The 26,249-nt window shown below is 46.9% G+C and overlaps 1 protein-coding gene across 2 annotated transcripts; it reads right to left on the reverse strand.

The window, feature by feature from the left end:
- Positions 1-216: 216 nt before the first annotated feature.
- On the reverse strand, positions 217-25,095 carry LOC135503831 (transcription factor PU.1). Of its 2 annotated transcripts, none has more exons than XM_064921976.1 (6): positions 24,950-25,095; positions 22,691-22,718; positions 14,355-14,532; positions 14,006-14,124; positions 12,856-13,024; positions 217-3,246 (listed from the first exon to the last, which is right to left on the reverse strand). In XM_064921976.1, the coding sequence occupies exons 2-6, from the start codon at positions 22,709-22,711 to the stop codon at positions 2,948-2,950; spliced, it is 786 nt and encodes a 261-aa protein (XP_064778048.1). In that variant the 5' UTR covers positions 22,712-22,718; positions 24,950-25,095; the 3' UTR covers positions 217-2,947. The 2 variants fall into 2 exon arrangements, with proteins under 2 accessions (XP_064778048.1, XP_064778049.1); XM_064921977.1 differs by lacking the exon at positions 24,950-25,095 and adding an exon at positions 22,819-22,859.
- Between the last annotated feature and the right edge of the window lie 1,154 nt (positions 25,096-26,249).

Here is a 26,249-nt window from a genome sequence, read left to right on the forward strand (position 1 = left end):
GATTCCATTCCATTGACTCCGTTCCAGACATTATGACGAGCCGTCCTCCCCCTCGGCAGAGCCCAGTGGTGTTTAGGTGGTGTTGAGTTACTCTGGTGCTGTTATTCATTAACCAGACTGTTGGTCTGCCGGGTTGCTTTGCATACAGCTCGTGGGAACTGTGTGGGGGTATATCTATGTGCAGTGTGTGTATATGAATCACTTCTCTCTCCAGCATTTGTTTTTTTTTAATGTAACCTTTATTTAACTAGGCAAGTCAGTTAAGAACATATTCTTATTTACAATGCCGGCCTACACCGGCCAAACCCGGACGACGCTGGGCCAACACCATCACAGTATGAGGACAGATACCAGACATTAAAGGACAAAAAGACAAATGGTTTAAAGCCTTATTTCCGAACAGATGGATCTTCTCTAAACCAGTTCATCAAAACACACGATTAAAGACTACATTTAAAACAAAAAGAAAGGGTAGAAAAATATATCATCCGATCCAACATTTTCTTCATGAGGTGTATAAAATAATCAGTGCCATTTGAGATTCATTCAAACTCTACTTATGAAGTAGTTTTCATATAATGACAATCCTCAGATTTACAAATAATGTTCAAAGCCAATGTTCAAAGGCTTGTCCCTTCTGTAGCCCCAGAATACCCTTTCCCTAGCTTCTACATGTTGAAGGCACTTTCCCTAGCTTCTACATGTTGAAGGCATTTTCCCTAGCTTCTACATGTTGAATACCCTTTCCCTAGCTTCTACATGTTGAAGGCACTTTCCCTAGCTTCTACATGTTGAAGGCATTTTCCCTAGCTTCTACATGTTGAATACCCTTTCCCTAGCTTCTACATGTTGAAGGCACTTTCCCAAACTTCTACATGTTGAATACCCTTTCCCTAGCTTCTACATGTTGAAGGCACTTTCCCAAACTTCTACATGTTGAATACCCTTTCCCTAGCTTCTACATGTTGAAGGCACTTTCCCTAGCTCCTACATGTTGAATACCCTTTCCCTAGCTTCTACATGTTGAAGGCACTTTCCCAAACTTCTACATGTTGAATACCCTTTCCCTAGCTTCTACATGTTGAAGACCCTTTCCCTAGCTTCTACATGTTGAAGGCACTTTCCCTAGCTTCTACATGTTGAATACCCTTTCCCTAGCTTCTACATGTTGAAGGCACTTTCCCAAACTTCTACATGTTGAATACCCTTTCCCTAGCTTCTATATGTTGAAGGCACTCACCCTAGCTTCTACATGTTGAATACCCTTTCCCTAGCTTCTGCATGTTGAAGACCCTTTCCCTAGCTTCTACATGTTGAAGGCACTCACCCTAGCTTCTACATGTTGAATACCCTTTCCCTAGCTTCTACATGTTGAATACCCTTTCCCTAGCTTCTACATGTCGAATACCCTTTCCCTAGCTTCTACATGTTGAAGGCACTCACCCTAGCTTCTACATGTTGAATACCCTTTCCCTAGCTTCTACATGTCGAATACCCTTTCCCTAGCTTCTACATGTTGAAGGCCCTTTCCCTAGCTTCTACATGGTGAAGACCCTTTCCCTAGCTTCTACATGTTGAAGACCCTTCCCTAGCTTCTACATGTTGAATACCCTTTCCCTAGCTTCTACATGGTGAAGACCCTTTCCCTAGCTTCTACATGTTGAATACCCTTTCCCTAGCTTCTACATGTTGAAGACCCTTTCCCTAGCTTCTACATGTTGAAGGCACTTACCCTAGCTTCTACATGTTGAATACCCTTTCCCTAGCTTCTACATGTTGAATCCCCTTTTCCCTAGCTTCTACATGTTGAATACCCTTTCCCTAGCGTCTACATGTTGAAGGCATTTTCCCTAGCTTCTACATGTCGAATACCCTTTCCCTAGCTTCTACATGTTGAATACCCTTTCCCTAGCTTCTATATGTTGAAGGCACTCACCCTAGCATCTACATGTTGAATACCCTTTCCCTAGCTTCTACATGTCGAATACCCTTTCCCTAGCTTCTACATGTTGAAGGCCCTTTCCCTAGCTTCTACATGGTGAAGACCCTTTCCCTAGCTTCTACATGTTGAATACCCTTTCCCTAGCTTCTACATGTTGAAGGCACTTTCCCTCGCTTCTACATGTTGAAGGCCCTTTCCCTAGCTTCTACATGTTGAATACCCTTTCCCTAGCTTCTACATGTTGAATACCCTTTCCCTAGCTTCTACATGTTGAAGGCCCTTTCCCTAGCTTCTACATGTTGAAGGCCCTTTCCCTAGCTTCTACATGTTGAAGGCCCTTTCCCTAGCTTCTACATGTTGAAGGCCCTTTCCCTAGCTTCTACATGTTGAAGGCCCTTTCCCTAGCTTCTACATGGTGAAGACCCTTTCCCTAGCTTCTACATGTTGAAGACCCTTTCCCTAGCTTCTACATGTTGAAGACCCTTTCCCTAGCTTCTACATGGTGAAGACCCTTTCCCTAGCTTCTACATGTTGAAGGCCCTTTCCTAGCTTCTACATGTTGAATACCCTTTCCCTAGCTTCTACATGTTGAAGGCCCTTCCCCTAGCTTCTACATGTTGAAGGCCCTTTCCCTAGCTTCTACATGTTGAAGACCCTTTCCCTAGCTTCTACATGTTGAATACCCTTTCCCTAGCTTCTACATGGTGAAGGCCCTTTCCCTAGCTTCTACATGGTGTCTACCTGTTGAAGACAGAAGGGTTAGGGGTTAGGGTGATGTTGCTCCTCACCCTCCTCTTCCTCCTCCTGCTCTTCTTCCTCCTCCCCCCTCTTCATACTCTTCCTCCTCTTCCTCCTCCTGCTTCTCCTCCTCTTCCTCCTCCCCTGCTCCTCCTTCTCCTCCTCTTGCTCCTCCTCTTCTACTTTCTCATTCTACAAATACTCAGTATTTATCTTTGTGCCTTGCCAGGTAACTGTGCTAGCATATGTTCCTCCTTCTCACTCTCCCTAACACGCTCCCTGCAGCCCCCTCAGTGTCCCCTCACTAAACTGGTACGTGAGCTTCCTCTTCACCTTACAGATCTCTCCTGTTCTGCTGTAGTTTCTGAGTGCTCGAGCCATCTTCTGGTATGTCATGGTCTTGCGGTTTCCCTTCCTTCGGCCCCACAGCTGGGCCAGACGCTCCTTGTTCTGGGAGGAGAACTGGAAGGTGCCGGAGCAGGACTGTACCCACCAAATGCAGCTCCGCATGGAGGGGGTCTGTAGCATCTCAAACAGGAAGTGGAACAGACGCTCCTTCTTCTTTCCTGTCGGGGCAAAAGGGGGGATACAGGAAGTAAGCATATATTAGTGTTTATTCGTTACTAAGGTTGGTGTGTGTGGGTGGCTGGATGGGACGTGGGTCTGATAGAGTGAGACAGGGGTCACTGGTGATTAAGGCTATGATGTAGTGGTGTCAGCGTGTGGTGTCAGCGTGTGCTGTGCCGAGGTGTCAGCGTGTGCTGTGGTGTCAGCGTGTGCTGTGGCGTGGTGTCAGCGTGTGGTGTCAGCGTGTGCTGTGGCGTGGTGTCAGCGTGTGGTGTCAGCGTGTGCTGTGCTGTGGTGTCAGCGTGTGCTGTGGTGTCAGCGTGTGCTGTGCTGTCTGCGTGTGCTGTGGTGTCAGCGTGTGCTGTGGTGTCAGTGTGGGTTGTGCTGTCTGCGTGTGCTGTGGTGTCAGCGTGTGCTGTGGTGTCAGCGTGTGCTGTGGTGTCAGTGTGGGTTGTGGTGTCATTGTATGTTGTAGTGCCACTGTGTGTAGTGGTGTATGTGGTAGTGTGTTGTGGTGTGGGTGTATGTAGTGGTGTGGGTGTGTGTAGTGGTGTGGTAGGTTGTAGTTGTGGGGTAGTGTGTAGTTGTGTGCTAGTCTGTGGTGTGGTAGTGTGTAGTGGTGTGGTAGTGTGTAGTGGTGAGGCAGTGTGTAATCGTGTGGTAGTGTGAAGTGGTGTGGGAGTGTGTAGTGGTGAGGCAGTGTGTAATCGTGGTAGTGTGTGGTAGTGTGTAGTGGTGTGTGTGTGGGTGTGTGTGGTAGTGTGTAGTAGTGTGGTAGTTGTGTGGTGGCGTGGGTGCATGTAATGGTGTGGTAGCGTGTAGTGGTGTGGTAGTGTGTAGTGGTGAGGTAGTGGTGTGGGGGTGTGTTTGTCGTTGTGTAGTGGTGAGGTAGTGGTGTGGGTGTGTGTTTCTTGTTGTGTAGTGGTAGTGTGTAGTGGTGTGGGTGTGTGTAGTGGTGTGGTGTGTGTAGTGGTGTGGGTAGTGTGGGTGTATGTAGTGGTGTGTGGTAGTGTGTAGTGGTGTGGATGTATGTGGTGTGGGTGTAGTGTTGTGGTAGTGGTGTGGTAGTGTTGTGGGTGTATGTAGTGGTGTGGGTGTAGTGGTGTGGTAGTGTGTAGTGGTGTGGGTGTATGTTTGTGGTAGTTGTAGTGTGTAGTGGTGTTGTAGTGTTGTGTGTGTGTGTGTGTGTGTGTGTGTGTGTTTGTGGTAGTGGTGTGGTATGGGTGTATGTAGTGGTCGCGTGTAGTGGTGTGGGTAGGTGTTTGCCGGTGTGTAGTGGTGTGGTAGTGTGTAGTGGTGTGGGTGTGTGTAATGGTGTGGGTAGTGTGTAGTGTGGTGGTGGTAGTGGTGGTGGTGGTGGTGGTGGTGGTGGTGGTGGTGGTGTGGTGTGGGTAGTGTGTACTGGTGTGGGTAGGTGTTTGCCGGTGTGGTAGCGTGTGGTGGTGTGGGTGTGTGTAGTGGTGTAGTGGTAGGTTGTGGTAGTGGTGTGGGTGTCTAGTGGTGTGGTCGTGTGTAGTGGTGTGTTGGTGTGGGTGTGTGTTTGCTGGTGTGTGGTAGTGTGTAGTGGTGTGGGTAGTGTGTAGTGGTGTGGGTAGTGTGTAGTGGTGTGGTGTGGGTGTATGTTTGTGTTAGTTGTAGTGTGTTGTGGTGTTGTAGTGTTCTGGGTTTGTGGTGTGGTATGGGTGTATGTAGTGGTAGTGTGTAGTGATGTTATAGTGGTGTGGTAGTGTGTAGTGGTGTTGTAGTGTTGTGGGTGTGTGTGTGTTTGTGGTAGTGGTGTGGTATGGGTGTATGTAGTGGTCGCGTGTAGTGGTGTGGGTAGGTGTTTGCCTGTGTGTAGTGGTGTGGTAGTGTGTAGTGGTGTGGTAGTGTGTAGAGTTGTGGGTGTGTGTAGTGGTGTGGTGGTGGTTGTGTGTGTGTGGTGGTGGTGTGGTTGTGTGTGTGTGGTGGTGGTGTGGTTGTGTGTGTGTGTGGTGGTGGTGTGGTTGTGTGTCGTGGTGGTGTGGTAGTGGTGTGGTCACGTGCAGTGGTGTGGGTAGGTGTTTGCCGGTGTGTAGTAGTGTGGTCGCGTGTGGTGGTGTGGTCGCGTGTGCTGTGCCGTGGTGTCAGCGTGTGCTGTGGTGTCAGCGTGTGCTGTGGTGTCAGCGTGTGCTGTGGTGTCAGCGTGTGCTGTGGTGTCAGCGTGTGGTGTCAGCGTGTGCTGTGGTGTCAGTGTGTGCTGTGCTGTGGTGTCAGCGTGTGGTGTCAGCGTGTGCTGTGGTGTCAGCGTGTGGTGTGGTGTCAGCGTGTGCTGTGCCGTGGTGTCAGTGTGTGCTGTGCTGTGGTGTCAGCGTGTGGTGTGGTGTCAGTGTGTGGTGTCAGCGTGTGCTGTGCCGTGGTGTCAGCGTGTGCTGTGGTGTCAGTGTGTGCTGTGGTGTCAGCGTGTGCTGTGGTGTCAGTGTGGGTTGTGGTGTCAGTGTGTGTTGTAGTGCCACTGTGTGTAGTGGTGTATGTGGTAGTGTGTTGTGGTGTAGTAGTGTGTTGTGGTATGGGTGTATGTAGTGGTGTGGGTGTGTGTAGTGGTGTGGGTAGGTGTTTGTCAGTGTGTAGTGGTTTGGTAGGTTGTAGTTGTGGGGTAGTGTGTGGTAGTCTGTGGTGTGGTAGTGGTGTGGGAGTGTGTAGTGGTGAGGCAGTGTGTAATCGTGTGGTAGTGTGTAGTGGTGTGGTGTAGTTGTGTGGTAGTGTGTGGTAGTGTGTAGTGGTGTGGGTGTGTGTGTAGTGTGTGGGTGTGTGTGGTAGTGTGTAGTAGTGTGGTAGTTGTGTGGTGGCGTGGGTGCATGTAATGGTGTGGTAGCGTGTAGTGGTGTGGTAGTGTGTAGTGGTGAGGTAGTGGTGTGGGGGTGTGTTTGTCGTTGTGTAGTGGTGAGGTAGTGGTGTGGGTGTGTGTTTCTTGTTGTGTAGTGGTAGTGTGTAGTGGCGTGGGTGTGTGTAGTCATGTGGGTGTGTGTAGTGGTGTGGGTGTGTGTAGTGGTGTGGGTGTGTGTAGTGGTGTGGGTGTGGGTGTGTGTAGTGGTGTGGGTAGTGGTGTGGGTAGTGTGTAGTGGTGTGGTAGTGTGTAGTGGTGTGGGTGTATGTGGTGTGGGTGTAGTGGTGTGGTAGTATGTAGTGGCGTGTAGTGGTGTGGGTGTAGTGGTGTGGTAGTGGTGTGGGTGTATGTTTGTGGTAGTTGTAGTGTGTAGTGGTGTTGTGGGTGTGTGTTTGTGGTAGTGGTGTGGTATGGGTGTATGTAGTGGTCACGTGTAGTGGTGTGGGTAGGTGTTTGCCGGTGTGTAGTGGTGTGGTAGTGTGTAGTGGTGTGGGTGTGTGTAATGGTGTGGTCGCGTGTAGTTGTGTGGTCGCGTGTAGTGGTGTGGTCGCGTGTAGTGGTGTGGTCGCGTGTGGCGGTGGTGTGGTGTGGGTGTGTATAATGGTGTGGGTAGTGTGTACTGGTGTGGGTAGGTGTTTGCCGGTGTGTAGTGGTGTGGTAGCGTGTGGTGGTGTGGTCGTGTGTAGTGGTGTGTGGTGTGGGTGTCTAGTGGTGTGGTGTGGGGGTGTGTATTGGTGTGGGTGTGTGTTTGCCGGTGTGTGGTAGTGTGTAGTGGTGTGATAGTGTGTCTTGGTGTGGGTAGTGTGTAGTGGTGTGGGTAGTGTGTAGTGGTGTGGTGTGGGTGTATGTTTGTGGTAGTTGTAGTGTGTAGTGGTGTTGTAGTGTTGTGGGTTTGTGGTGTGGTATGGGTGTATGTAGTGGTAGTGTGTAGTGATGTTATAGTGGTGTGGTAGTGTGTTTTGGTGTTGTAGTGGTGTGTTAGTGTGTAGTGGTGTTGTGGGTGTGTGTGTTTGTGGTAGTGGTGTGGTATGGGTGTATGTAGTGGTCGCATGTAGTGGTGTGGGTAGGTGTTTGCCGGTGTGGTAGTGTGTAGTGGTGTGGGTGTGTGTAATGGTTGGGTGTGGTGGTGGTGTGGTGGTGGTGTGGTTGTGTGTGGTGGTGGTGTGGTTGTGTGTGGTAGTGGTAGTGGTGTGTAGTGGTGTGGTCGCGTGTAGTGGTGTGGTCGCGTGTAGTGGTGTGGTCGCGTGTAGTGGTGTGGTAGTGTGTGGTGGTGGTGGTGGTGTGGTAGTGGTGGTATGGGTGTGTTTAATGGTGTGGGTAGTGTGTAGTGGTGTGGTAGTGTTTGGTGGTGCGGTAGTGTGTGGTGGTAGTGTGGTGTGGTATGGGTGTGTGGTGTGGTAGTGGTGTGGGTAGTGTGTACTGGTGTGGGTAGGTGTTTGCCGGTGTGGTAGCGTGTGGTAGTGTGTAGTGGTGTGGGTGTGTGTCGTGGTAGTGTGTAGTGGTGTGGGTGTCTGTAGTGGTGTGGTAGTGGTGTGGTCGTGTGTAGTGGTGTGGGGGTGTGTGGTTGTGTGTTTGCCGGTGTGTGGTAGTGTGATAGTGGTGTTGTAGTGTTGTGGGTGTGTGTAGTGTTGTGGATGTGTGTTTGTGGTAGTGTGTAGTGGCGTGGGTGTATGTAATGGTGTAGTAGCGTGTAGTGGTGTGGTCACGTGTAGTGGTGTGGTAGTGGTGTGGTAGTGGTGTGGTAGTGTGTAGTGGTGTGTAGTGGTGTGGGTATGTGTAGTGGTGTTGTAGTGTTGTGGGGGTGTGTAGTGTTGTGGGTGTGTGTTTGTGGTAGTGTGTAGTGGCGTGGGTGTATGTAATGGTGAGGTAGTGGTGTGGGTGTGTGTTTGTCATTGTGGTGTGGTAGTGTGTAGTGGTGTGGGTGTATAGTGGTGTGGGTGTATAGTGGTGTGGGTGTATAGTGGGGTGGGTGTATGTAGTGGTGTGGTCACGTGTAGTTGTGTGGTCACGTGTAGTGGTGTGGTATGGGTGTAGGTAGTGGTCACGTGTAGTGGTGTGGGTAGGTGTTTGCCGGTGTGGTATCGTGTAGTGGTGTGGTAGGGTGTGGTAGTGTGTATTGGTGTGGGTGTGTGTTTGCCGGTGTGTGGTAGTGTGATAGTGTGTAGTGGTGTGGGTGTGTGTAGTGGTGTTGTGGGTGTGTGTAGTGTTGTGGGTGTGTGTTTGTGGTAGTGTGTAGTGGTGTGGGTGTGTGTAGTGGTGTTGTGGGTGTGTGTTTGTGGTAGTGTGTAGTGGTGTGGGTGTTTTAGTACTATATCTCTTGACACAATGATGAAAATAATCATGGCCTCTAAACCTTCAAGCTGCATACTGGACCCTATTCCAACTAAACTACTGAAAGAGCTGCTTCCTGTGCTTGGCCCTCCTATGTTGAACATAATAAACGGCTCTCTATCTACCGGATGTGTACCAAACTCACTAAAAATAGCACTGAGACTGCACTTGTGAAGGTGGTAAATGACATTTTAATGGCATCGGACCGAGGCTCTGCATCTGTCCTCGTGCTCCTAGACCTTAGTGCTGCTTTGATACCATCGATCACCACATTCTTTTGGAGAGATTGGAAACCCAAATTGGTCTACAGGGACAAGTTCTGGCCTGGTTTAGATCTTATCTGTCGGAAAGATATCACTTTGTCTCTGTGAATGGTTTGTCCTCTGACAAATGAACTGTACATTTCGGTGTCCCTCAAGGTTCCGTTTTAGGACCACTATTGTTTTCACTATATATTTTACCTCTTGGGGATGTTATTCAAAAACATAATGTTAACTTTCACTGCTATGCGGTTGACACACAGCTGTACATTTCAATGAAACATGGTGAAGCCCCAAAATTGCCCTTGCTAGAAGCATGTGTTTCAGACATAAGGAAGTGGATGGCTGCAAACTTTCTACTTTTAAACTCGGACAAAACAGAGATGCTTGTTCTAGGTCCCAAGAAACAAAGAGATCTTCTGTTGAATCTGACAATTAATCTTAATGGTTGTACGGTCGTCTCAAATAAAACTGTGAAGGACCTCGGCGTTACTCTGGACCCTGATCTCTCTTTTGAAGAACATATCAAGACCATTTCAAGGACAGCTTTTTTCCATCTACGTAACATTGCAAAAATCAGAAACTTTCTGTCCAAAAATGATGCAGAAAAATTAATCCATGCTTTTGTCACTTCTAGGTTAGACTACTGCAATGCTCTACTTTCTGGCTACCCGGATAAAGCACTAAATAAACTTCAGTTAGTGCTCAACACGGCTGCTAGAATCCTGACTTGAACCAAAAAATTTGATCATATTACTCCAGTGCTAGCCTCCCTACACTGGCTTCCTGTCAAAGCAAGGGCTGATTTCAAGGTTTTACTGCTAACCTACAAAGCATTACATGGGCTTGCTCCTACCTATCTCTCTGATTTGGTCCTGCCGTACATACCTACACGTACGCTACGGTCACAAGACGCAGGCCTCCTAATTGTCCCTAGAATTTCTAAGCAAACAGCTGGGGGCAGGGCTTTCTCCTATAGAGCTCCATTTTTATGGAACGGTCTGCCTACCCATGTCAGAGACGCAAACTCGGTCTCAACCTTTAAGTCTTTACTGAAGACTCATCTCTTCAGTGGGTCATATGATTGAGTGTAGTCTGGCCCAGGAGTGGGAAGGTGAACGGAAAGGCTCTGGAGCAACGAACCACCCTTGCTGTCTCTGCCTGGCCGGTTCCCCTCTCTGGGATTCTCTGCCTCTAACCCTATTACAGGGGCTGAGTCACTGGCTTACTGGGGCTCTCTCATGCCGTCCCTGGAAGGGGTGTGTCACCTGAGTGGGTTGATTCACTGATGTGGTCATCCTGTCTGGGTTGGCGCCCCCCCTTGGGTTGTGCCAAGGCGGAGAACTTTGTGGGCTATACTCAGCCTTGTCTCAGGATGGTAAGTTGGTGGTTGAAGATATCCCTCTAGGGGTGTGGGGGCTGTGCTTTGGCAAAGTGGGTGGGGTTATATCCTTCCTGTTTGGCCCTGTCCGGGGGTGTCCTCGGATGGGGCCACAGTGTCTCCTGACCCCTCCTGTCTCAGCCTCCAGTATTTATGCTGCAGTAGTTTATGTGTCGGGGGGCTAGGGTCAGTTTGTTATATCTGGAGTACTTCTCCTGTCAAATTCGGTGTCCTGTGTGAATCTAAGTGTGCGTTCTCTAATTCTCTCCTTCTCTCTCTTTTTCTCTCTCTCGGAGGACCTGAGCCCTAGGACCATGCCCCAGGACTACCTGACATGATGACTCCTTGCTGTCCCCAGTCCACCTGGCCATGCTGCTGCTCCAGTTTCAACTGTTCTGCCTTATTATTGTTCGACCATGCTGGTCATTTATGAACATTTGAACATCTTGGCCATGTTCTGTTATAATCTCCACCTGGCACAGCCAGAAGAGGACTGTCCACCCCACATAGCCTGGTTCCTCTCTAGGTTTCTTCCTAGGTTTTGGCCTTTCTAGGGAGTTTTTCCTAGCCACCGTGCTTCTACACCTGCATTGCTTGCTGTTTGGGGTTTTAGGCTGGGTGTCTGTACAGCACTTTGAGATATCAGCTGATGTACGAAGGGCTATTTAAATACATTTGATTTGATTTGGGTGTATGTAGTGGCGTGGGTGTATGTAATGGTGTGGTAGCGTGTAGTGGTGAGGTAGTGTGTAGTGGTGTGTGTGTGTGTGTAGTCGTGTGGGTGTAGGTAGTGGTATGGTAGTTTGTAGTGGGGTGTGGTGTGGTAGTATGTAGTGGTGTGGGTGTATGTAGTGGTGTGGTCACATGTAGTGGTGTGGTCACGTGGTGTGGTAGTGGTGTGGTCACGTGGTGTGGTAGTGGTGTGGTCACGTGTAGTGGTGTGGTAGTGGTGTGGTCACGTGTAGTGGTGTGGTAGTGGTGTGGTCACGTGTAGTGGTGTGGTAGTGGTGTGGTCACGTGTAGTGGTGTGGTAGTGGTGTGGTCACGTGTAGTGGTGTGGTCACGTGTAGTGGTGTGGTCACGTGTAGTGGTGTAGTGGTGTGGTCACGTGTGGTGGTGTGGTCACGTGTGGTGGTGTGGTCACGTGTAGTGGTGTGGTAGTGTGTAGTGGTGTGATAGTGTTGTGATAGTGGTGTGGTAGTGTGTAGTGGTGTGGGTGTGTGTAGTGGTGTGGTCACGTGTAGTGGTGTGATAGTGGTGTGATAGTGTGTAGTGGTGTGGGTGTTGTAGTGTTGTGGGTGTGTGTTTGTGGTAGTGTTGTGGGTGTGTGTTTGTGGTAGTGTGTAGTGGTGTGTGTTTGTCATTGTGGTGTGGTAGTGTGTAGTGGCGTGTGGGTGTATGTAGTGGTGTGGTAGTTTGTAGTGGTGTGTGGTGTGGTAGTGTGTAGTGGTGTAGGTGTGTGTAGTGGTGTGGTCACGTGTAGTGGTGTGATAGTGGTGTGGTAGTGTGTAGTGGTGTGATAGTGTGTAGTGGTGTGGGTGTTGTAGTGTTGTGGGTGTGTGTTTGTGGTAGTGTTGTGGGTGTGTGTTTGTGGTAGTGTTGTGGGTGTGTGTTTGTGGTAGTGTGTAGTGGTGTGTGTTTGTCATTGTGGTGTGGTAGTGTGTAGTGGCGTGTGTGTATGTAGTGTGGTCACGTGTAGTGGTAGTGTGTAGTGGTGTGGTAGTGAGTAGTGGTGTGGGTGGGTGTAGTCGTGTGGGTGTATGTAGTGGTGTGGTAGTTTATAGTGGTGTGGTAGTGAGTAGTGGTGTGTGTGTATGTAGTGTGGTCACGTGGTGTGGTCACGTGTAGTGGTGTGGTAGTGTGTAGTGGTGTGGTCACGTGTAGTGGTGTGGTCACGTGTAGTGGTGTAGTGGTGTGGTCACGTGTAGTGGTGTGGTCACGTGTAGTGGTGTAGTGGTGTGGTCACGTGTAGTGGTGTGGTCACGTGTAGTGGTGTGGTCACGTGGTGTGGTAGTGGTGTGGTCACGTGTAGTGGTGTGGTCACGTGTAGTGGTGTGGTCACGTGTAGTGGTGTGGTAGTGGTGTGGTAGTGTATAGTGGTGTGGGTGTATAGTGGTGTGGTAGTGAGTAGTGGTGTGGGTGTATGTAGTGTGGTGGCTCAGTCGGTAGAGCATGGCGCTTGCAACGCCAAGCGTCGTGGGTTCGATTCCTGCTGGGGCCACCCATATGTAAAAAGTAGTGGCCCCAGCCGACTTGTAAGTCGCTTTGGACAAAAGCGTCTGCTAAATGGGATATATTATTATATTACGTGGTGTGGTAGTGGTATGGTAGAGTGTAGTGGTGAGGTAGTGTGTAGTGGTGAGGTAGTGTGTAGTGGTGAGGTAGTGTGTAGTGGTGTGTTTTTGTCGTTGTGTGGGTGTGTGTAGCGGTGTGGGTGTGTGTCGCGGTGTGGGTGTGTGTAGTGGTGTGTGTGTGTGTAGTGGTGTGGGTGTATGTAGTGGTGTGGTGTGGCGTGGGTGTATGTAGTGGTGTGGGTAGTGGTGTGGTGTGGGTGTATGTAGTGGTGTGGGTGTGGGTAGTGGTGTGGTGTGGGTGTATGTAGTGGTGTGGGTGTGGGTAGTGGTGTGGTGTGGGTGTATGTAGTGGTGTGGGTGTGGGTGTGGGTAGTGGTGTGGTGTGGGTGTATGTAGTGGTGTGGGTGTATGTAGTGGTGTGGGTGTGGGTAGTGGTGTGGTGTGGGTGTGTGTAGTGGTGTGGGTGTGGGTAGTGGTGTGGGTGTGGGTAGTGTTACCTGAGTGTGATGTGAGGGGCAGTATTTCGCTCGTCTTCCTGCCTCTCCTCTCAGCAGGGGTGCAGGAGAGAGGGTCGGAGGGAGAGGATGGAGGGTAGTCTAGACAGAGGGAGCTGGAGGAGTCAGACTCACTGCAGGGAGTTGTCTCACTGGAATAGGTGCTGTGCTCCTGAAACACACATCCCCTCAGTCAGACCGTTTAAATATCAGTCTGACTTACATTATTACATTCAATCTCTTTCCTTATTAATGTGTAGTACTGTGTAGTATGTGTGTGGTAAAAAAATAAAATAAAAAAAATAAATGTAAATGTGTGGTAGCCCTGTTGTGTTGTATGTGTGTATTAAACTTGTAGTAGTCAAGTTGAAGGTTGTAGGTGTGTAGTAGCCCTGTTGAGGGTTGTAGGTGTGTAGTAGCCCTGTTGAGGGTTGTAGGTGTGTAGTAGCCCTGTTGAGGGTTGTAGGTGTGTAGTAGCCCTGTTGAGGGTTGTAGGTGTGTAGCAGCCCTGTTGAGGGTTGTAGGTGTGTAGCAGCCCTGTTGAGGGTTGTAGGTGTGTAGCAGCCCTGTTGAGGGTTGTAGGTGTGTAGTAGCCCTGTTGAGGGTTGTAGGTGTGTAGCAGCCCTGTTGAGGGTTGTAGGTGTGTAGCAGCCCTGTTGAGGGTTGTAGGTGTGTAGCAGCCCTGTTGAGGGTTGTAGGTGTGTAGTAGCCCTGTTGAGGGTTGTAGGTGTGTAGTAGCCCTGTTGAGGGTTGTAGGTGTGTAGTAGCCCTGTTGTATTGTGTAGTAGAGCAGCCTTCTCAGTAGTCACCACAGGAGTCAATGTTAAAAGCAGTGAATCTGACACCAATAAAACCATTCAAAAATTCTCCGTTTGACCTTTTTTATATAGCAATGAACATTCTTCAAAGGAAATTAATTGAACAGTCCATCGACTTCTTCTTGCCGAATGAGCATCGCAATAATGTCAGGCATATGATGTCACGCATGCTAAACTAATGGAGAGAACGAACAGGGGCTTTTCCTATACAAATGGCCTAAATATTAACATTATATAAATGTGCAAATATACATAAATAATAATATTGTGAAGACTCTGCATTACGGCCCCTACAGTATGCATGTTGTGTGAGAGGGTGTGTTCATTGTTCTCACCCAGTGGTTGCCATGAAGACGAGGCCATTCTGTGGGCGGAGCCTGTTTTTCATATTCCTTATTAGGAGAACTATAGTCATAATGCCACTGGTAGGCATACTGACCAGACCAGCTGTTCTCTGAAGAGACAATACATCAATACGTCAACAAATTAATCATCAGGTAATCAACCAATCAATCAGGCAATCAGTTAATCAGGTAATCAACCAATCAACCAATCAATCAGGCAATCAGGTAATCAACCAAACAACCAATCAATCAGGCAATCAGTTTATTAATCAATCAATAAGAGAATAAACAAATGTATAAATCAATCAGTCGATCAATCAATAAACTCACACATGCTCACCTATGACGCTGGTGTCCTGGTGTTGGTGTGAGTGTGTGTGTGTTTGCTGAGCGGGCGTGGCAGGAGGAGGTGTGTGTCGCACATCCAGGGAGTGTTCCTGTAGATATTCCTCTATGACGTCCAGATCCACCTCTACCGGGGTCTGGGCAGGACCGGGCCAGCCTGGGATGTAACCCATCTGGAGGAGACAGCACGGTCAGTGTATTTTTTATTTTATTTTACCTTTATTTAACCAGGCAAGTCAGTTAAGAACAAATTCTTATTTTCAATGACGGCCTGGGAACAGTGGGTTAACTGCCTGTTCAGGGGCAGAACGACAGCTTTGTACCTTTGAACTTCAACTAACTTCCGCTTCGCTCCACAGGTAGTATCACATTTTCATTTCACTTCATTACAGTACAACGGTTTGATTTGTTTGATCGTAGCTAGCTAGCTACATAGCCGTCTTTGTATCTAAGACAATTGTGTAGTCTAGAGCGATTTTCTAGGTTAGCTAGCCAGCTATTGTCGTTCTTTTAACGTAACGTAACGCAATCAACACTGCTAGCTAGCCAGCTAGCCCCCGAATAGCAGCACTGTAGAAACTATTACAGTACAACGGTTTGATTTGTTTGATCCTAGCTAGCTACATAGCCGTCTTTGTATCTAAGACAATTGTGTAGTCTAGAGCGATTTTCTAGGTTAGCTAGCCAGCTATTGTCGTTCTTTTAACGTAACGTAACGCAATCAACACTGCTAGCTAGCCAGCTAGCCCCCGAATAGCAGCACTGTAGAAACTATTACACTCGACGGAACGACTTGATTAGTGTAGTGTCAACATCGCAGCCACTGCCAGCTAGCCTACAAAGTCAACAACGCAGCCAATGCCAGCTAGCCTACTCCAGCAGTACTGTATCATTTCAATCATTTTTAGTCAATAAGATTCTTGCTACGTAAGCTTAACTTTCTGAACATTCGAGACGTGTAGTCCACTTGTCATTCCAATCTCCTTTGCATTAGCGTAGCCTCTTCTGTAGCCTGTCAACTATGTGTCTATCTATCCCTGTTCTATCCTCTCTGCACAGACCATACAAACGCTCCACACCGCGTGGCCGCGGCCACCCTAATCTGGTGGTCCCAGCGCGCACGACCCACGTGGAGTTCCAGGTCTCCGGTAGCCTCTGGAACTGCCGATCTGCGGCCAACAAGGCAGAGTTCATCTCAGCCTATGCCTCCCTCCAGTCCCTCGACTTCTTGGCACTGACGGAAACATGGATCACCACAGATAACACTGCTACTCCTACTGCTCTCTCTTCGTCCGCCCACGTGTTCTCGCACACCCCGAGAGCTTCTGGTCAGCGGGGTGGTGGCACCGGGATCCTCATCTCTCCCAAGTGGTCATTCTCTCTTTCTCCCCTTACCCATCTGTCTATCGCCTCCTTTGAATTCCATGCTGTCACAGTCACCAGCCCTTTCAAGCTTAACATCCTTATCATTTATCGCCCTCCAGGTTCCCTCGGAGAGTTCATCAATGAGCTTGATGCCTTGATAAGCTCCTTTCCTGAGGACGGCTCACCTCTCACAGTCCTGGGCGACTTTAACCTCCCCACGTCTACCTTTGACTCATTCCTCTCTGCCTCCTTCTTTCCACTCCTCTCCTCTTTTGACCTCACCCTCTCACCTTCCCCCTACTCACAAGGCAGGCAATACGCTCGACCTCATCTTTACTAGATGCTGTTCTTCCACTAACCTCATTGCAACTCCCCTCCAAGTCTCCGACCACTACCTTGTATCCTTTTCCCTCTCGCTCTCATCCAACACTTCCCACACTGCCCCTACTCGGATGGTATCGCGCCGTCCCAACCTTCGCTCTCTCTCCCCCGATACTCTCTCCTCTTCCATCCTATCATCTCTTCCCTCTGCTCATACCTTCTCCAACCTATCTCCTGATTCTGCCTCCTCAACCCTCCTCTCTTCCCTTTCTGCATCCTTTGACTCTCTATGTCCCCTATCCTCCAGGCCGGCTCGGTCCTCCCCTCCCGCTCCGTGGCTCGACGACTCATTGCGAGCTCACAGAACAGAGCTCCGGGCAGCCGAGCGGAAATGGAGGAAAACTCGCCTCCCTGCGGACCTGGCATCCTTTCACTCCCTCCTCTCTACATTTTCCTCCTCTGTCTCTGCTGCTAAAGCCACTTTCTACCACTCTAAATTCCAAGCATCTGCCTCTAACCCTAGGAAGCTCTTTGCCACCTTCTCCTCCCTCCTGAATCCTCCTCCCCCTCCCCCTCCTCCCTCTCTGCAGATGACTTCGTCAACCGTTTTGAAAAGAAGGTCGACGACATCCGATCCTCGTTTGCTAAGTCAAACGACAACGCTGGTTCTGCTCACACTGCCCTACCCTGTGCTCTGACCTCTTTCTCCCCTCTCTCTCCAGATGAAATCTCGCTTCTTGTGACGGCCGGCTGCCCAACAACCTGCCCGCTTGACCCTATCCCCTCCTCTCTTCTCCAGACCATTTCCGGAGACCTTCTCCCTTACCTCACCTCGCTCATCAACTCATCCCTGACCTCTGGCTACGTCCCTTCCGTCTTCAAGAGAGCGAGAGTTGCACCCCTTCTGAAAAAACCTACACTCGATCCCTCCGATGTCAACAACTACAGACCAGTATCCCTTCTTTCTTTTCTCTCCAAAACTCTTGAACGTGCCGTCCTTGGCCAGCTCTCCCGCTATCTCTCTCAGAATGACCTTCTTGATCCAAATCAGTCAGGTTTCAAGACTAGTCATTCAACTGAGACTGCTCTTCTCTGTATCACGGAGGCGCTCCGCACTGCTAAAGCTAACTCTCTCTCCTCTGCTCTCATCCTTCTAGACCTATCGGCTGCCTTCGATACTGTGAACCATCAGATCCTCCTCTCCACCCTCTCCGAGTTGGGCATCTCCGGCGCGGCCCACGCTTGGATTGCGTCCTACCTGACAGGTCGCTCCTACCAGGTGGCGTGGCGAGAATCTGTCTCCTCGCCACGCGCTCTCACCACTGGTGTCCCCCAGGGCTCTGTTCTAGGCCCTCTCCTATTCTCGCTATACACCAAGTCACTTGGCTCTGTCATAACCTCACATGGTCTCTCCTATCATTGCTATGCAGACGACACACAATTAATCTTCTCCTTTCCCCCTTCTGATGACCAGGTGGCGAATCGCATCTCTGCATGTCTGGCAGACATATCAGTGTGGATGACGGATCACCACCTCAAGCTGAACCTCGGCAAGACGGAGCTGCTCTTCCTCCCGGGGAAGGACTGCCCGTTCCATGATCTCGCCATCACGGTTGACAACTCCATTGTGTCCTCCTCCCAGAGCGCTAAGAACCTTGGCGTGATCCTGGACAACACCCTGTCGTTCTCAACCAACATCATGGCGGTGGCCCGTTCCTGTAGGTTCATGCTCTACAACATCCGCAGAGTACGACCCTGCCTCACACAGGAAGCGGCACAGGTCCTAATCCAGGCACTTGTCATCTCCCGTCTGGATTACTGCAACTCGCTGTTGGCTGGGCTCCCTGCCTGTGCCATTAAACCCCTACAACTCATCCAGAACGCCGCAGCCCGTCTGGTGTTCAACCTTCCCAAGTTCTCTCACGTCACCCCGCTCCTCCGCTCTCTCCACTGGCTTCCAGTTGAAGCTCGCATCCGCTACAAGACCATGGTGCTTGCCTACGGAGCTGTGAGGGGAACGGCACCGCAGTACCTCCAGGCTCTGATCAGGCCCTACACCCAAACAAGGGCACTGCGTTCATCCACCTCTGGCCTGCTCTGGCCTGCTCGCCTCCCTACCACTGAGGAAGTACACTGTACTTCCTCAGTTCCCGCTCAGCCCAGTCAAAACTGTTCGCTGCTCTGGCCCCCCAATGGTGGAACAAACTCCCTCACGACGCCAGGACAGCGGAGTCAATCACCACCTTCCGGAGACACCTGAAACCCCACCTCTTCAAGGAATACCTAGGATAGGATAAGTAATCCTTCTCAATGACTGTAACAAGGACTATAACAAGGAATGTAACAAATCACTGCCATCAACATCTTCTAATGACATCTGGAATCCCACAAAAATGAAGAAGGGTGATCGCATCTGAACAGAGATCACATCGGAACGGGGATCGCATCTGAACGGGGATCGCATCTGAACAGGGATCGCATTTGAACGGGGATCGCATTTGAACGGGGATCGCATTTGAACGGGGATCGCATTTGAACGGGGATCACTTTTGAACGGGGATCGCATTTGAACGGGGATCGCATTTGAACGGGGATCGCATCTGAAGGGGGATCGCATCTGAAGGGGGATCACATCTGAACGGAGATCACATCTGAACGGAGATCACATCTGAAGGGGGATCACGTGTGAAGGGGGATCAGGTGTGAAGGGGGATCAGGTGTGAAGGGGGATCACGTCTGCATGTGATATTTTGTCACATCACTGTCTGGTTTTTGAATTCTATAAATGACAAGACACCTTTCCAATATCAGATAACTCCTACTTTGAGACACTTTATAAATGCAGGCCCTGGTCTCTCTTGTAAAAGTTCTGTTAGTAGTGTAGTTATTGTATAGTAATACACAGTAGTATATATTTAATAGTTGTGTACGCACCAGAATCTGTTAGTAGTGTAGTTATTGTATAGTAATACACAGTAGTATATATTTAATAGTTGTGTACGCACCAGAATCTGTTAGTAGTGTAGTTATTGTATAGTAATACACAGTAGTATATATTTAATAGTTGTGTACGGACCAGAATCTGTTAGTACTGTAGTTATTGTATAGTAATACACAGTAGTATATATTTAATAGTTGTGTACGCACCAGAATCTGTTAGTAGTGTAGTTATTGTATAGTAATACACAGTAGTATATATTTAATAGTTGTGTACGGACCAGAATCTGTTAGTAGTGTAGTTATTGTATAGTAATACACAGTAGTATATATTTAATAGTTGTGTACGGACCAGAATCTGTTAGTAGTGTAGTTATTGTGTAGTAATCACTTAGTAGTGTAGTTACTGTATAGTAATCTGTTAGTAGTGTAGTTACTGTATAGTAATCTGTTAGTAGTGTAGTTATTGTATAGTAATCTGTTAGTAGTGTACTGTAGTTATTGTATAGTAATCTGTTAGTAGTGTAGTTACTGTATAGTAATCTGTTAGTAGTGTAGTTATTGTATAGTAATTTGTTAGTAGTATAGTCATCTGTTAGTAGTGTAGTTATTGTATAGTCATCTGTTAGTAGTGTAGTTATTGTATAGTAATCTGTTAGTAGTGTAGTTATTGTATAGTAATACACAGTAGTATATATTTAATAGTTGTTTACGCACCAGAATCTGTTAGTAGTGTAGTTATTGTATAGTAATACACAGTAGTATATATTTAATAGTTGTGTACGGACCAGAATCTGTTAGTAGTGTAGTTATTGCATAGTAATACACAGTAGTATATATTTAATAGTTGTGTACGGACCAGAATCTGTTAGTAGTGTAGTTATTGTGTAGTAATCAGTTAGTAGTGTAGTTACTGTATAGTAATCTGTTAGTAGTGTAGTTACTGTATAGTAATCTGTTAGTAGTGTAGTTATTGTATAGTAATCTGTTAGTAGTGTACTGTAGTTATTGTATAGTAATCTGTTAGTAGTGTAGTTACTGTATAGTAATCTGTTAGTAGTGTAGTTATTGTATAGTAATCTGTTAGTAGTGTAGTTATTGTATAGTAATTTGTTAGTAGTATAGTCATCTGTTAGTAGTGTAGTTATTGTATAGTAATCTGTTAGTAGTGTAGTTATTGTATAGTAATACACAGTAGTATATATTTAATAGTTGTGTACGCACCAGAATCTGTTAGTAGTGTAGTTATTGTATAGTAATACACAGTAGTATATATTTAATAGTTGTGTACGGACCAGAATCTGTTAGTACTGTAGTTATTGTATAGTAATACACTGTAGTATATATTTAATAGTTGTGTACGCACCAGAATCTGTTAGTAGTGTAGTTATTGTATAGTAATACACAGTAGTATATATTTAATAGTTGTGTACGGACCAGAATCTGTTAGTAGTGTAGTTATTGTGTAGTAATCAGTTAGTAGTGTAGTTACTGTATAGTAATCTGTTAGTAGTGTAGTTACTGTATAGTAATCTGTTAGTAGTGTAGTTATTGTATAGTAATCTGTTAGTAGTGTACTGTAGTTATTGTATAGTAATCTGTTAGTAGTGTAGTTACTGTATAGTAATCTGTTAGTAGTGTAGTTATTGTATAGTAATCTGTTAGTAGTGTAGTTATTGTATAGTAATTTGTTAGTAGTATAGTCATCTGTTAGTAGTGTAGTTATTGTATAGTAATCTGTTAGTAGTGTAGTGTAGTTATTGTATAGTAATCTGTTAGTAGTGTAGTTACTGTATAGTAATCAGTTAGTAGTGTAGTTACTGTATAGTAATCAGTTAGTAGTGCAATTATTGTATAGTAATCTGTTAGTAGTGTAGTGCAATTATTGTATAGTAATCTGTTAGTAGTGTAGTGTAGTTATTGTATAGTAATCAGTTAGTAGTGTAGTTACTGTATAGTAATCTGTTAGTAGTGTAGTTACTGTATAGTAATCTGTTAGTAGTGTAGTTATTGTATAGTAATTTGTTAGTAGTATAGTCATCTGTTAGTAGTGTAGTTATTGTATAGTAATCTGTTAGTAATGTAGTTACTGTATAGTAATCTGTTAGTAGTGTAGTTACTGTATAGTAATCTGTTAGTAGTGTAGTTATTGTATAGTAATTTGTTAGTAGTATAGTCATCTGTTAGTAGTGTAGTTATTGTATAGTAATCTGTTAGTAATGTAGTTACTGTATAGTAATCTGTTAGTAATGTAGTTACTGTATAGTAATCTGTTAGTAGTGTAGTTACTGTATAGTAATCTGTTAGTAGTGTAGTTATTGTATAGTAATTTGTTAGTAGTATAGTCATCTGTTAGTAGTGTAGTTATTGTATAGTAATCTGTTAGTAGTGTAGTTACTGTATAGTAATTTGTTAGTAGTGTAGTTACTGTATAGTAATCTGTTAGTAGTGTAGTTACTGTATAGTAATCTGTTAGTAGTGTAGTTATTGTATAGTAATCTGTTAGTAGTGTAGTTACTGTATAGTAATCTGTTAGTAATGTAGTTACTGTATAGTAATCTGTTAGTAGTGTAGTTACTGTATAGTAATCTGGTAGTAGTGTAGTTACTGTATAGTAATCTGTTAGTAGTGTAGTTACTGTATAGTAATCTGTTAGTAGTGTAGTTATTGTATAGTAATCTGTTAGTAGTGCAATTATTGTGTAGTTACTGTATAGTAATCTGTTAGTAGTGTAGTTACTGTATAGTAATCTGTTAGTAGTGTAGTTACTGTATAGTAATCTGTTAGTAGTGTAGTTATTGTGTAGTTACTGTATAGTAATCTGTTAGTAGTGTAGTTATTGTATAGTAATCTGTTAATAGTGTAGTTACTGTATAGTAATCTGGTAGTAGTGTAGTTACTGTATAGTAATCTGGTAGTAGTGTAGTTATTGTGTAGTTACTGTATAGTAATCTGTTAGTAATGTAGTTACTGTATAGTAATCTGTTAGTAGTGTAGTTACTGTATAGTAATCTGGTAGTAGTGTAGTTACTGTATAGTAATCTGTTAGTAGTGTAGTTACTGTATAGTAATCTGGTAGTAGTGTAGTTACTGTATAGTAATCTGTTAGTAGTGTAGTTACTGTATAGTAATCTGTTAGTAGTGTAGTTATTGTACAGTAATCTGGTAGTAGTGTAGTTACTGTATAGTAATCTGGTAGTAGTGTACTGTAATTAGTAACTGGCAGTTTGTTGTTGTTCTGAAGACTCACAGCCTGCTCGCTACTTTGACTACACACACCGACACACACACACACACACACACACACACACACACACACACACACACACACACACACACACACACACACACACACACACTTTTAACCCCACTGTCTGCTTTGACTAGCAAATATATGCAAGTGTTGGTCACTCTCACAGCAACATCAATATAAAGACACAGAAAATCAATACTTATATTGAAATATTCTAGCTGCATAGCTACAGTATATTGATTGTGTGTCTGGGAGTCAACCACATGATGTTATGAGTCCGTCAGTCTGTCTGGGAGTCAACCACATGATGTTATGAGTCCGTCAGTCTGTCTGGGAGTTTGGCAGGAGGGTGAAAGCAGGATTCACAGCTTCCACACACACAGAAACAGACCACCCTGACCCTTTTTACGGTAGAAAACACAGTCTGTTGAGGTATAAAATAAAGCCACTCTTACCGTCTCCAGAGTAGCCAGCATGTCGACTCTGAAAATCATTAAACACAACCTTTAAATACCAGGAGAAAGACACAGACATCATGTCGACACACACTATCTGAAAATCATTAAACACATTCTTTAAATACCAGAATACCAGGAGAAAGATACAGACATCATGTCACACGTGAGACTGTTCCGTAACTGAAAGTGGAACATGCAGTAGTTCAATTTGAGAATTACGTAACTCCAAAAACCGAAACAAACTGCTCAACATGATACACAAATAAAACCTTTGTCAGAAATACTCAAAAAGAGTCATTACAAAATATAATATGGTTTAGTTTGACATGCAAATAACAACATAACATTACAATCACTACCCATTGGAGCAGGTGAACAGCAGGAGAACAGCAGGTGGACAGCAGGTGAACAGCAGGAGAACAGCAGGTGGACAGCAGGAGAACAGCAGGAGAACAGCAGGTGGACAGCAGGTGAACAGCAGGTGAACAGCAGGTGAACAGCAGGTGAACAGCAGGTTAACAGCAGGAGAACAGCAGGAGAACAGCAGGAGAACAGCAGGTGAACAGCAGGTGAACAGCAGCAGAACAGCAGGTGGACAGCAGGAGAACAGCAGGTGGACAGCAGGTGAACAGCAGGTGAACAGCAGGTGAACAGCAGGAGAACAGCAGGAGAACAGCAGGTGAACAGCAGGTGAACAGCAGGTGAACAGCAGGAGAACAGCAGGTGAACAGCAGGTGAACAGCAGGTTAACAGCAGGAGAACAGCAGGAGAACAGCAGGTGAACAGCAGGTGAACAGCAGGTTAACAGCAGGAGAACAGCAGGAGAACAGCAGGTGAACAGCAGGAGAACAGCAGGTGAACAGCAGGTTAACAGCAGGAGAACAGCAGGAGAACAGCAGGTGAACAGCAGGTGGACAGCAGGAGAACAGCAGGTGAACAGCAGGAGAACAGCAGGTGGACAGCAGCAGAACAGCAGGTGAACAGCAGGAGAACAGCAGGAGAACAGCAGGTGAACAGCAGGAGAACAGCAGGTGAACAGCAGGAGAACAGCAGGTGGACAGCAGGTGGATAGCAGGTGAGCAGCAGGAGAACAGCAGGAGAACAGTAGGAGAACAGCAGGTGAACAGCAGGTGAACAGCAGGAGAACAGCAGGAGAACAGCAGGTGAACAGCAGGTGGACAGCAGGTGAACAGCAGGTGGACAGCAGGTGAACAGCAGGTGAACAGCAGGAGAACAGCAGGTGAACAGCAGGAGAACAGCAGGTGGACAGCAGGTGGATAGCAGGTGAACAGCAGGAGAACAGCAGGTGGACAGCAGGAGAACAGCAGGTGGACAGCAGCAGAACAGCAGGTGAACAGCAGGAGAACAGCAGGAGAACAGCAGGTGAACAGCAGGAGAACAGCAGGTGAACAGCAGGAGAACAGCAGGTGGACAGCAGGTGGATAGCAGGTGAACAGCAGGAGAACAGCAGGAGAACAGTAGGAGAACAGCAGGAGAACAGCAGGTGAACAGCAGGTGAACAGCAGGTGAACAGCAGGAGAACAGCAGGTGAACAGCAGGTGGACAGCAGGTGAACAGCAGGTGGACAGCAGGTGAACAGCAGGTGAACAGCAGGTGAACAGCAGGAGAACAGCAGGAGAACAGCAGGAGAACAGCAGGTGAACAGCAGGAGAACAGCAGGAGAACAGCAGGTGAACAGCAGGAGAACAGCAGGAGAACAGCAGGTGAACAGCAGGAGAACAGCAGGAGAACAGCAGGTGAACAGCAGGAGAACAGCAGGTGAACAGCAGGTGAACAGCAGGTGAACAGCAGGTGAACAGCAGCAGAACAGCAGGTTGACAGCAGGTTGACAGCAGGTTGACAGCAGGTTGACAGCAGGTGGACAGCAGGTGGACAGCAGGTGAACAGCAGGTGAACAGCAGGTGAACAGCAGCAGAACAGCAGGTTGACAGCAGGTTGACAGCAGGTGAACAGCAGGTGAACAGCAGGTGAACAGCAGCAGAACAGCAGGTGAACAGCAGCAGAACAGCAGGTTGACAGTAGGTGGACAGCAGGTGGACTGCAGGTTAACAGCAAATGGACAGCAGATGGACAGCAGGTGGACAGCAGGTGGACAGCAGGTTAACAGCAGGTTGACAGCAGGTGGACAGCAGGCAGGTTAATAGCGGGTTAACAGCAGGTTAACAGTGCAAAAGTGCATCAAATGAAAGCCAGCAAAATTAAAACTCTCAATGAGAGATGGAGGGACATCTCTACCTGTTTGAGTCCTTTAAGTTTTTTGTTTGACAGATTGATGCAGTAATATCCTTCAGAGAGAGAGGTGTGATGAGGAAGAGAGACAGAACGAGTGGGCAGGTGAAAGCTCCTCCAGTCCTTTATATACTCTCTCTCTCTCTCTCTCTCTCTCTCTCTCTTCTCTCTCTCTCGCTCTCTCTCTCTCTTCTGTCTCTCTCTCTTCCCCCCCCCCTCTCTCTCTCTCTCTCTCTCTCTCTCTCTCTCTCTCTGACTCTTCACTAGTCACTCTATCATTATGTACAATTTCTCACCATCAGTTTAGGTGGGTGTAATGGAGAGGCGGAGCCTACTCTCTCACCATGAGTTTCAGTATCATCATTCCTCTGTATTAAAGGTGGACAGGTGAGCTTAGGTCCAAGAAGGACACCTGTTTAAATAATGAGCACACCTGCAAACAATATTCATATCTAATGTGTTGCGCTACAAATGTAACAAATGCATAAATGCAATGCAATGCGTGCACACACACACACACACACACACACACACACACACACACACACACACACACACACACACACACACGAGGAGGCTGATTTCAGATCCGGGTTTGAGGTCCGCTGAGTTAGCGGTTCCACATCCTTTTTTAGAACCTCTCTGTTATAACCGTCTGAACTCTGTTCTGAAAAACACACAGTAGGAAATCACCACACAACCTCAATCCGTCACAGAATGAAGAAGATAACAAAGCAGAATGACACAATATCCAACATCCTCACTGGAATTGGGGAACTGAACAGCGGCTTCTCTCTTCTTATGATCAGATTAGGGAACATCAGGCGGAGGAAGCTGGAGTCACATTATTTTGCCGAGGTGCATATATACTAACGTGGCATAGAACAATATTAATCAGAATATAATGCATAAGGAAAGGAGGACAGTGCGACATCATGTGTCCACCGTGGCCTCGACCAGTCCTGTGACAGCCTTATGACCTGTTGCACAATGTTATGACAGTGTTATAACCTCCTATTCATCACAAAGCAAGGCTGCTACGTCATGGTGTGTGTTTGATAGCAGGATGGACAACACGTACAGATATAATAAATCACAGTTTATCTGTATGCTGTCAACCCAGGAACAGGCGTAAGAACAGGTAGGTTTATATGGAGAGGTAGGACAGAATTAGCCCATAAAACACTGTTCTTTCCTGTCCTCTCTCATACAATAATTGTTCTTGCCTTTTGATCCAAGTACTTTGTGCGATATAAGAAACCGGCAACATACAATCTTGATTTACACTGTATGTATCAGGACATGA

The sequence above is a fragment of the Oncorhynchus masou genome, chromosome 18, assembly GCF_036934945.1.
Source record: "Oncorhynchus masou masou isolate Uvic2021 chromosome 18, UVic_Omas_1.1, whole genome shotgun sequence".
Classification (NCBI taxonomy): domain Eukaryota; kingdom Metazoa; phylum Chordata; class Actinopteri; order Salmoniformes; family Salmonidae; genus Oncorhynchus; species Oncorhynchus masou.

What these genes read in the sequence shown, in the direction of transcription:
- LOC135503831 (XM_064921976.1), bottom strand. Translation starts at nt 22,711, where the DNA reads ATGCTGGCTACTCTGGAGACG. An exon ending in TGCTGGCTACTCTGGAGACG is followed by an intron (nt 14,533 to 22,690) that starts GTAAGAGTGGCT and finishes TGTCTCCTCCAG; the next exon opens with ATGGGTTACATCCCAGGCTG. An exon ending in GCCCCTCACATCACACTCAG is followed by an intron (nt 3,247 to 12,855) that starts GTAACACTACCC and finishes TTGCCCCGACAG; the next exon opens with GAAAGAAGAAGGAGCGTCTG.